Genomic DNA, 11,530 nt, shown 5'->3' on the forward strand with positions numbered 1-11,530 from the left:
GTTTTAGGATAAAAATCTTAATTATAAATCAAAAGGTCTATGTATGTATTTAATTAAATAAATCAAGAACTATTTGTGCTAATAAATATATATAAAAAAATTAACGTGTTTATTCGACTCACCTAGCCGTAGATCAAATAATTATTTTCTAGCACAAATGAATTAATGTGTAGATTTTATTAATATTTTTTTATAACAAGTAAAAAATATAATTGTGAATCAATAAGCTAATGTTTATATATAATAAAATATAATAAAAATTATATGCACTAATAAAAACTTGTAAAATATCAAATTTATTTTTAACGTATTATAAAATTAAGACAATGTTGCAATTGTTATATTAATACATCATTTTCCTTAATCTTAGTATAATATTTATAAAAAAATAAATTAAAAAAAATAAATTATAGAAGAATAAAAAAAATATATATATAGATAGGTTAAGTGTAGAGTGATAAATAGGCCAAGTATAAAGAATATATTTAAAAAAAAAGTGTAAAAAAAAGAGAAAAACTAAAAGAATATTACAAAAAATTAAATAAATATTATAAATAAATTAAGTAAGTGTAAAATGATAAAAAAAAATAGAAAAAATTAAGAAAAACATGTGAAGACAACGGTGTTTCATTTACAAGTAATGTACGTAAGTTATTTTATCATTAAGTTTTGTTGCAATGTCCTTGTTTAGATAAAAACGGAGCACCTAACATGTGCTTGGAAGTCGCCGATTGATGTGATTATCACAAAAGCTGTCGCATGATTATCCAAAACGAAACAACCCCACCCTGCATCCTGTGCAACCAAGCTCAAGGAAGAGGCATGGTGTCCTTTTAGATGTGGTGGGTTGGGTAAGGGTTGCTTTTGCTTTTGGTTTGGTTGGGCTGTTCGGGTCCTTCAAGCTCTCACCAACTCTCGTCTCTGTGTGTGTGTGTGTGTGTGTTGTTTCCACATGAACCATTACCAGCTTCGCGCTGGTTGCCCCACTCCTAAAGGGCACTTGTTCCTTTTCTTCTCCTCCCCTTTTTTGCACGATTTATTTGCGGTTCAGGTTGTTTGGTTTGGAGAGGACTTTAGCCTTTTATATATATATATATATATATATATAGAATTCATATAAAAAACATTTATTTTTAGTTTTTGAAGGTATTTTTTATGCTTTAAAAGAATTGTATTTTGAAAGAAAACAACCACACTTTCCATCCAAACACACCTGCATAACTTTTGCATCTTGGTACACGAAGACAAGTTTTTCTCTTCTCTCGATTCAAACTTGCAAGCCAACCGGAAACAAATTCACTCACTACTTGAATTAATGCTCAAAACATTTCTAGAAAATTAATAAATAGCAATGAAAACGTTGAAAGAAAATTTTATGTAGCTAATTTTTTATGAAAATGACGACAAAAAAACTTATCTCGGCATTTTCCGACACAATTGCTAAATAGATTATGTTTAGTCACTAATTACCGAGGGAATAGCTGATAGAGTAAAAAATTTAAAAAAACATATTAAAAATTTTGCAGGCAATTCAATCGGTAATCTTACAACATAAGGATTTACCAGTCGATGAAAAAAAATTTCGGCAAATATTAATATGTTAAAATGGGCTGTTCTTCTCCTCATTCTTCTTCTTATTCCTCCTACTCCTTCTCATGTAAAAATTATGATAATGTTAATTTGTTTTTGGACAAGGGAGGCAAGAAGTTTTTTGGAGCCACAAAAACGAGGTTGTTTTCTCAAGCAAGATATACCTTTTTTATTCTTTTTTCATTTTTTTTCACTTGTAAATATTTGACTCCTTACAGGTCCGCTTGGGCTAAAAATTATGATGAAGTCTGGTACGTTTTGGTTTGAAAAACATTTCAGTTCTTTTAATAAATTTATGTGTTGGACCTGTTCTTTTCTTTTTTGAAAAAATACTAATATATTTTCCATAACTCTTGCGAACAAAATAGTATCTTACAATTGTGGAGCAAGAAAATGGATGAAACGCACCGTATTAGCGAGGTATGGACATGCATGGAACCTGAAGTATATTTAACTATTCGAAAATTTAAACAATAAATTGTTGGTTTATACCACAAGTAATCTATAGCAAGGCTTGGTGATACTATCTCATCGACTAACAGATTAAATGAGCGAGGTCTACTGAGATGCATGAATTTCACCATCTCATCGCACCATTTTTTATATCTAAAAAACCCAGTAATCAAGATGGAGGTAAGAAAGAACAGGAGAGAATCCTCGGTTCATTATGAATTGGTTATAATTCTCTTACAACATATATGCAGATGCAATTGAAGCTATCTTTCCTCCGCTACCCAGAGGCAGTAAGAAGAAATCAGAAAAACACCATTAGTCACTACTGCTTATACAGTCTACAACCAGGGGAGTTGTGACGCAATGGTGACAGTGGTTGTCTCAATGAATCTATATCCTCAGAATCAATCTTGTTCTCAACAGGGAAACTCCTCGAACTTGATTTTCGCTTGCTCCTCTGCAATAAAGTCAAGGAAATTAAACTGCGAAATGAACTTCAATGGCCAAGACTGCTCATGAAAGTGAACGCACATACAGACATGGTCGTGCGCACAAATGGGCAGACATGCACATACAGACACAAATCGGGAAAGAAGTCTTCCTTCTCTCTTACCTTAGCAGAAGCACTGCTACTATGCTTTCCGCCAGAACCATCAAAGTTCTGTTCTCTGTGTTCTCGCCTCAATAACCTTTTGTTCTCCCCATCCAGTATATTGTTCTCTTCAAATAATAACTTGACCTACACAAAACAGTGTTTCATTAAGCTATTACCAGGAAAACTTGTGTCCTCCAAGAAAATTGTTTCCAGGAGTCTTCTCACCTCCTCTTCAGCTCTAGTAAGATTAATCCTGAGATGTTCCTTATCTTGCTGAAGTGTCCTTGCTTTAGCAGCTAGTGATAATACTTTTCGTGTTGAAGGCCTCAAACTACCACCGTCAGAGACAAAAGTAAAAAAGAAATAAAGGTGATAAGAGTATTGAGTGAGGAAACTTCCAAGAAACAAAAAACGAGCTTGCAACAAGAGCAAGAGAAATGTCAAATGTTTTTCAACTTTTTGGCATACACCATTACATTTCCAAGCCACACAGTGACGATAACACACGGTTGTCAAGTGCACCAGTTTATCAGTACAAGATTAGACACAAGTAAAAAATGTCATTTCACACCAGTTTATCTTAATGTCCCGAATTACTTATGTCTCTTTTGCCTGTCAACAGAGATGTTGGTTCGTCATCATCAGAAATACAGGTGACACAGTACAGGACAGTGTAATTGCTGGAAAGCTGTCAAAATTGGTAAAAAGCAAGGCAAGCTATTGGTATTGGTTTGGGTTTCCAGTCAGAGAAACAAGGTGTGCTATGAGGATCTTATTTTATCATTTCTGGAAAATAAAATATAGTAAAATAAAAGATGGTGAAGAACACTTCTTTGTCTACAAGTCCGTGGAAAGTATAATCAAGCAGAAAGATAGACACTCTGATATTTGTAAAGGAAAGGGCTATATTTCAACAAACTTGACATAATTCATTTACCTATTCCACATTTTCAGCAAAGTTTGACATGACTCATAGCCACTGTTCGCTTCCAAATAAGCTTGACCAGATTCCACCTCATCTTTACCAACCAATGTTGCTAAAATGGACTCAAGAGAATTCTCCTCCATATCAGTGCTCTCAGCTGATGAATCATCCTACAAGGTTACAGTTATTAAGCATTGTCATCCTTTACTTGGAGTGGTATATGCACGCACACAGAGAAGCAAAAACTGATAGTAAGTGAAAACTATGTACGAAACGCAGAATCACTCATAACAAAGGGGCATTCATCTATCACGCATAACCAAACAGTATTACCTGGTTATGCAAACCATTAATTTCAGTGTCAACAAAGTGTACATTCCTTTGAGCCACAATCCAGTAAGTATAATCAATGCCTTTCAAGGAATCAAACACTATTAAATGGGAAAATTTTGCATGAGTGTAAATACCCTAATGAGAATTCACAGAGTTCTGTTAGCTGTCCATACATAGAAGTAGCACTAAAGTTCCAGGATAAAGAACTATAGTCTATAAATCAAGTAGGCACAAACAGCTAAAAAAACGTTACAAGGCAGCCTGACACACAATTCTGAATCAACTAAGCAATAATACTAACTCATCTATAAGGTATAAGCCCAGACAAAATGTAAGCAACATCCAATTCTCAAAAACCCACAAACAATCAATCAAAAGGAAAGGAAACCGAAAACAAAGAATTTAAAAATTACCCTACGAGTATGGCACTTGTGCTTATAAAACTGCAATTCCTCCAAAGCCTTCCCCGACTCCTCCTCCAATTCACGAACCCTAATCTCTGCCTCCTTTGCTCTCTCCTCCGCCTCTCTTGCCCGCTCATCCGCCTCATTCCCAAACTCCATTAAAGCCTCTCTATCATTATCATAAAGCGAACACTCTCTTTCCCATTTGTTACACTGACTTACCAAATTCGCACACTCCGCTGCCAATCTTTGATTTTCCTCCACAAATTTCTTTATCGCCGCTGCATTCATATTCGCCTCCGCCTAAAGCCAAAACACCCCAAAAAAGAGCAACCAAATTATTAAGAAAATCTGGAAATAAAACGAACTGGATAATACAATTGATTGGTAATTTTTTACCTTGGCACGGTCAATAAGGATGTCTTTTTGGCGAAATTTGCTGAGGAGAAGAAGGTGTTGGTCACGGAGACGGAAATAAGCATCCTCGTAAACGCGAAGCTTTAATTGGAGAGTGCGAGCAGAGACTGGTAGGCCTAAGGATTCATTGATTGTTTCTTTTATGTAATCGTCGATTTCTTGAAGTAGATCCATTTCTGATCTCGAAAATAAAAACCCTAGCTTTTGAACTGATCTTGAAAAGTCAAATCAACGAACCCTACGAGATCGATTTCGCTGATCTAATCTCAAAAAGATTGAGATTAAAAGTTTTTTCGCTTGGCTTCTGAGTTCTGTGGCTTTTGGATTTGGGAATTCAAATTGAAAGGGAAGGCGGTTTTTGGATTTTGGATTTTGGGAAACGAAACTAGCCGTTTGGAGGGTATTTAAAGCGGCATCTCGAGTGGGCCTTCAAATAGTTTAAGGCGTTTCAAATCTACCTGTGTTCGGCCCAGTAAGACCCAGCCCAGATGGGCTGTGGATGAGGGTTTTAAATTTATATTTTTCAAAATGTTTCATTTTCGCCTCTAATGATTTACATCTTTTTTTTGTTCTTTATTAACTAAATTAAGGAAAAGAGAGATTATTAGATGGGGAATGCTAGCGGCATTCTCTTCAACACTCTATCTACATAATAGACATGTTGCCGCAAATTTAGCTAGTAACTGTTTAGCTTTTGTTCTTTTACATATATTTTTTTTGAATTATTTTAATTTATTGATATTAAAAATAAATTTAAAAAATAATATTATTTTAATATATTTTAAAGCAAAACACATTAAACATTGTTTGGGAACGCGGTTTGCACCGTGTTCTAAAAAATTAAAAATATATTTTTTTTGCTAAAATTTAATATATTTTGTATGTTTTGGATCGTTTTGATGTGCTAATGTTAAAAATAATTTTTAAAAAATAAAAAAATTATTGGCATGTTTTTCGGTACGAAAAATTATTTAAAAAGCAACCGCAACCACACTGACAAACAAGTTGAGATCCTAGGTGCTGTTCAACCTAATGCAATAGAAAAATCCTAAATGCTACTTCACCACACTCAAAATCAACTTCCAGAGAATGAAAAATCGAATTGCAGATTGTAATGGCAAAAAACATGAACTAAACAAGGGAAAATTACAAAAAGCAACACCAAAAACTCAGTGGACAAGAGACTACCCACATCCCTCAAAATAAAGCCTTCTCTCATCACCTATCTAAAACCCGGTAGGCACGTCTGCCATTGCAGTGCCTAGGCTGAAACGGCTGCAAAATTTGCTTACGAAGCTTCAGCTGAAACTGAAGCAAATTTATTTTTTTTAACCTTCCATCTCCCATAAATTGTATTTTTATATAACGTACAAGGATCCCAAAAAATAAGGATCAAATTATAAATAAATATAAAATGCAGTGACTAGTTCTTTTTTGAATATAGGCATAATTAAGCTGAGTTTTTGAAGATTTTCTTTACATCAGGTTCAATGACTGGAAACTAAAATTAGATATTATTATAGCACTGGATTTTACACATGTATCCCATCCACTAAAATTCACTCCTAAGAAGTAAAAGAAAACGCTATTTTTTTTGTGAATAACAAAAAATATTAATTCCCTTGCATTACGAAGCAAGACCATCGTGATTTGAAAATTCAAATTCAAATTGTTTTAACCATCGGAGTTAGACGAGAAATTAAATATGACACATGCATAAAATCACGAGGAGCCAATTGCTACTTTTTGAATAATAGGGTTTTAATTTGACGGATCCCATCAGATTCCTATAGTAACACGAGTATCCATAGCCATTAGAGTCGCCGTTAGAGTATGTTTGAGTTTGTGATAATGATTGTTGTTCAAAGTATTTTTATTTAAAAATATATTAAACTAATATTTTTTATTTTTTAAAAATTATTGTTGATATAAACACATCAAAATGATCTAAAAACATCTAAAATATATAATTTTTAGCAAAAAAAATCAAATTTTAAAAAAACATGGTTTACACCGCATTTCCAAACAAGCTTACCCATGAATGAAGTGATTATTTGATTTTGATTTTGATTTTTTATTGCAATTAAAGGAGATTTTTCTAGTTGAATTTTGGTAAGTGGAAAGAAATCTACTCTTACCATTCAATATGCTACTTTAGGTTAGACTAGCTATTTGATCCGTGTTCTGTCACGGGTCTTATATTGTTTTCAAAACAAATATGCATGTGTGGCTATTTCAATGATTTTTTTATATAAAAAAATTATAAGTGTAAATAAAAAATTTTATGCAAATATCTAATTAAATAAATTACTATGTAAATAAACAGAAAAAAAAGTCATAAACAATAACTAAAAGTGAAACTAGAAAAATTAAAAGATAAATGTTGATCAAGATATTTGATCCTACAATATTGGACATTTACATTGTTGTGTTTACTGAATTTATTTATTAAAACCAGTTTTTTATTGAATCAAATGATAATAGAAATAGACACAAACATGGAACTGGTCAGAAATATTATCTAAAAATAAAATAGAAAAAAAACATTATGGAAGGCTAAACATATCAAAAATATTATCTAAAAATAAATATTTTTTATTCTTAAAAATAAATGTTATTTATATAAAAACAATAGATGAATTAGAATAATATCTTTAAAAATTTAATACACACAAACAATTTAAAATAAATCTCACTTCAGAAAAGGTCTGTAGTACTCATAACTCAGGTCATGAGTAAGGAATAAACCGATAGAAAAAAAATTAAAGATAACTACAAAACTATTTTTTTTAATAATGTAGAACAATGAAATCATAAAAGAAAATGAGAAAAAAAAAAGATGTTAACCAACATTAATTTTTCAAACCTATAACCCGAGTTATTGGATTGAAAGCACCATAAATAAAAAACTTGTGAAGCCCAATCCCCGATAAAATCAAATGTTGAGGATGAAACAGGGAAAAAATCAATTACACAAAAGAACGTAAAATAAAAAAAATTATATTAAATGATGAAATTGAAAACAAAAGAACCAAGAAAAAAAACTAGAAATCAAAAGAATAAAGATCAAATTGAAAAAAATAATATATAATAAATTATAATTGAAGGACTAAATTGAAAATACACAAAACTTTTATAAAAAAAGTCAAGTATAAAAATTAGAAATCAAAAGAAAAATGACAAAAATTGAAATACAAAAAATAAAGAGGTTAAACGTGTACTTTTTAGGTTAGGAGAGAGAAAAAAATGGGAAAAAAGATCACCGGTAACCGTCCATCAATTACCATCACATGCCATACCATGAAGAAGAGGACGCAATGACGCTTCTAACAACATGATAAAAGGGCATGTATTGCCATCGGAAAACATCCTACACTCTAAACTAATGTCTTTTTTTGCCTGTTTTGAAGGGCAAAAATATCTTTTTATTGTATTCTAAGAAATGAAAAGATAGAAAAATCATTAATGAAAAGTTCTATTTTTTTAACTTTAAAGGGTAAATAAGTTATTTTATTATTGAAAAAATTAGAAAAAAATACATATATCCATAAACAATTATTTAATAACCAATATACCATTAAAAAATACAAAATTACACTCAACATCGAAGCATTTGTTTCTTACACTGAAAGACAAAATAATAATTTTATTGTAGGAATCTATAATAATCTATATTTAGTGCTAAGCACTCTTGGTTTTGTTAATTTTCTTACTAATAAATGGTATTAAAAACCACATAAATCATGAATGGCAGTTACAGAGGATTGTCAAAAGACTCAAACCCACAGGATAGGTGGCTGGAGAGATGATGATGATGATGATTAAACAACAATTCATGGAATAGAGATCACAAAAACAATGACTCCACAATATTTCAGATTCTCAGTTTCATAAATTACAAGTGGATTTGGTACATTGACACAGGCCTCAGTAAGCCATTATGAGTTTTCGGCTTCTTTGCTTTTGGCATTGGCTTGAACGAATCGCTCCGCCTCTTCTTTCAGTTCTATTTCGATTTCTTCTAACTGCAATTTTTTAAAACCAGAAATCAAATAAATTTAGCGAATGCTTCTACTTGATATGCAATTTCAAAATAAATAAAGCTAGCTGAATAAGTTGAGAGACCAAGTCATCCATGGCATCGAATCATTGGTTAGTAATCAAGAGTTAAACTCTGAATTCAGAGGAGCAAGTTAATTCTCTACAATTGGAGTGATGAAACAATGTCGTTGCAGCACTTCAACAAGCTACCTAGCTATGACTAGAGGCATCATGGTTTTTTCCTTTCTTCTGGATCCTACTATCACAATCACATAATTTCAACAAGGCATATTTAGTTATTAAGAGAAGATAATTAATTCTGATAGAGTTGACATGATAAGAGGTAAGAACATGAGATATGGAACAAGGTACTGGGTTGATGAAAAGAACACCTTCTCGATAGCTTCATCAACTAGATGAGCATCCCTTTCTGCTTTTTCGGCTATATTTTCAATATATCTTGCCGTTTGTTTAAGTTTGCCTTCCGGCAAACTATCGGCTAAGTCTTCTACTACCTTGTCCACTTTATCAGCAACCCTTTCTACAGTTTCAGCAACAGCTTCTGTTGTCTGCATCAATGAATCAACTTGTGTCCACACACCCAATTCAAAAACTAAGTTAGGCCCAGAATCATATCAAAAGACTGTGTGAAATAGTCAATGATTAATGGCCATGCGTGCTGGATGTTAAACTCAAAGAAAATGTGCGTTTTGATCTGATAATGAAAATCTGTACCTTTTGACTTTAGCATAGGCCACCATGTGCTGATGCCGAAGGGAGTCAAGGCTAAAATCAATCCCAGAACCCAAGTTTGCCTACACAATGAAAGATTACTGCATCAGTACATCTTCAGATAATAGATTACAGAAAGAATATTACGAATCGAATACACATTGAAATTTCAAAATAGCCCTCACCAAGATCCGGGATTAAGATCAAAGGGAAGATTAAAAGGAAGAGGAAAAGGAATTTCTGATTCAACGCCGGTACTGTAGACAGCCATGTCCCTGAATCACAATTAGGTACAGTCACATAAGGATCTGATGCAATCAGCTTTAGATAATCATAGTATAAGAAATTATAGCCAAGCAAAATTAAAGAGAGATTAAATATACATCTTTCTATTCTTTCCGTGGTGTAGGACTTCCAGAGTGGTAGTGAAAATGTTCATCTTCTGATGCCCAAGAAACTGGATTCTGTGATTGTGTTTTGAGGTTGCCAGATGAAAACTGGGATTAGTGCCATAAACTTGAGATCTCCGTCTGGATCCGGTAGGAAGACTAGCCCAGTTATGGGGAAGTGTTGATTTTGCACTGCACAACATCACTGCTAGGATTGATTTCTTAGAGGCTTATACGTATCTAGGCTGCGGGATGACAGAAATCCTTGGATAGAGAAGTAGTGTTTCAATCTGTTAACATATAAGAAGCCTGGAAGGAGTTATATTGAATTTTCGACCATTCTCCATGGTTGACCAGATAAATGACTTTTAGAAATGTTTGAAAACATTTTTTTTTAATTTTTTTTTAATTTAACATGAATATCTAAACTATCTTACGCGCACCTCATTAAATTACCAGGTAAGAAGAGAAAGCCAGTCAAAGACGCTTTATTTCATGCTCTGACAAAATCCCTTAGGTTTATATTTTGGAACAGTAGCGACAAAGAAAATGAAAATAAAAGTAAAATGTTTTTATATATTTTTTATTTCTAAAGTACATTAACTTATTTAAAAATTATCTTTTAAAAAATTATTTAATACATGTGGGACCATGAATTATGTTTATATCTCTTCAATCAACCATATTTCTGCTATTTTTATACTTCTATCTACATAAAAACTAACCAAACAAAACTTTTAAAAATTAAACTTCTTTGTGGGACCATCAATATTGCAAGCGAGCAATGAATTCTTCTCTCTCCCCCTGTTGTTTGTCAGTTGTAACTTGTATGTGTGCTGTGAAGATATTATTAAACTCAGTTAAGTTTACCGGGTTAACTTCTAGAGCTAATCTCTAGATCGAGTCAAGCTTCAAAATAAATTGGTTGGGAGCTGATTTAGTGAGGTTCAATTGACATAGCAGGGGCACCTATGACTGATCCACCTAACCACAACCTGGTTTGGCTTATTAAAAAACTTTAAAACAATGTTGATTTAATTTCAAAAAAAAAATATTTGAATGAAGATGTTTTAAATTAATCCAGGTTAACCCACCCAACTATTAGCCTCAAGTTTAATAACCCTGCTTTTTAAAACCTAATTTTTATTTAATTAAAAAATTATAAAAATAAACATTTGCAAGAATAAAGATAATTTGGATTAACTCGGGTTAAGTAACGTTTATTTTAAATAAAAATCTATTCTAATCACAAAAACCAAGTTTAAAAATAAAATAAAATAACATTTTAATATGTTGTATGTAATTAAATAAAAAATTAATAAATATGATAAAATCATATAAAAATCCATAAAAAAAACTTAAAGAAACAAAAACTTGATTGTCATTGATTATTTATGATAAACATAAATATATGAATACAATAAAGTCTTGAACTAAAATACAATTTTTAAAAAACTGAAAAATAAAATTGAAAATTAAAAAAAAAAGGCATCCATCAACAATGATTATAAAAAGGGTCTAGTCGCTGTGATCAATCGTGTGACTTGTTCTGCCCCCGTCCCGGATTCGACCCTCTATATACACGCCTGTCACCCTCACGGTGCCTTACTTGTTTCTGGGCTTGCAGGATATCCAGTGAGTTGATTCAATG

At 32.1% G+C, this 11,530-nt stretch overlaps 2 protein-coding genes across 2 annotated transcripts; both read right to left on the bottom strand.

The window, feature by feature from the left end:
* Positions 1–2,224: 2,224 nt before the first annotated feature.
* On the bottom strand, positions 2,225–5,079 carry LOC133691615 (uncharacterized). The gene is made up of 6 exons (XM_062112194.1): positions 4,700–5,079; positions 4,310–4,603; positions 3,576–3,733; positions 2,864–2,969; positions 2,657–2,782; positions 2,225–2,500 (listed from the first exon to the last, which is right to left on the bottom strand). The coding sequence occupies exons 1-6, from the start codon at positions 4,889–4,891 to the stop codon at positions 2,366–2,368; spliced, it is 1,011 nt and encodes a 336-aa protein (XP_061968178.1). The 5' UTR covers positions 4,892–5,079; the 3' UTR covers positions 2,225–2,365.
* Positions 5,080–8,412: 3,333 nt separating this feature from the next.
* On the bottom strand, positions 8,413–10,263 carry LOC133691015 (uncharacterized). Its single transcript, XM_062111320.1, has 5 exons — positions 9,874–10,263; positions 9,676–9,765; positions 9,494–9,573; positions 9,151–9,344; positions 8,413–8,742 (listed from the first exon to the last, which is right to left on the bottom strand). Exons 1-5 carry the CDS (start codon positions 10,080–10,082, stop codon positions 8,656–8,658), a joined length of 660 nt encoding a protein of 219 aa, XP_061967304.1. The 5' UTR covers positions 10,083–10,263; the 3' UTR covers positions 8,413–8,655.
* Between the last annotated feature and the right edge of the window lie 1,267 nt (positions 10,264–11,530).

This window comes from Populus nigra, chromosome 4, assembly GCF_951802175.1.
Source record: "Populus nigra chromosome 4, ddPopNigr1.1, whole genome shotgun sequence".
Classification (NCBI taxonomy): domain Eukaryota; kingdom Viridiplantae; phylum Streptophyta; class Magnoliopsida; order Malpighiales; family Salicaceae; genus Populus; species Populus nigra.

Excerpts from the sequence above, each read along its gene's own strand:
- LOC133691615 (XM_062112194.1), bottom strand. The coding sequence starts at position 4,891 with ATGGATCTACTTCAAGAAATCGACGATTACATAAAAGAAACAATCAAT. Across the intron at positions 4,604-4,699 it reads TCCTTATTGACCGTGCCAAG|GCGGAGGCGAATATGAATGC; the intron begins GTAAAAAATTAC and ends TTTTGGCTTTAG. Across the intron at positions 3,734-4,309 it reads ACAAGTGCCATACTCGTAGG|GATGATTCATCAGCTGAGAG; the intron begins GTAATTTTTAAA and ends GTAACCTTGTAG.
- LOC133691015 (XM_062111320.1), bottom strand. The coding sequence starts at position 10,082 with ATGTTGTGCAGTGCAAAATCAACACTTCCCCATAACTGGGCTAGTCTT. Across the intron at positions 9,345-9,493 it reads GCCTATGCTAAAGTCAAAAG|TTGATTCATTGATGCAGACA; the intron begins GTACAGATTTTC and ends TGTGGACACAAG. Across the intron at positions 8,743-9,150 it reads TTGATGAAGCTATCGAGAAG|TTAGAAGAAATCGAAATAGA; the intron begins GTGTTCTTTTCA and ends AAAAAATTGCAG.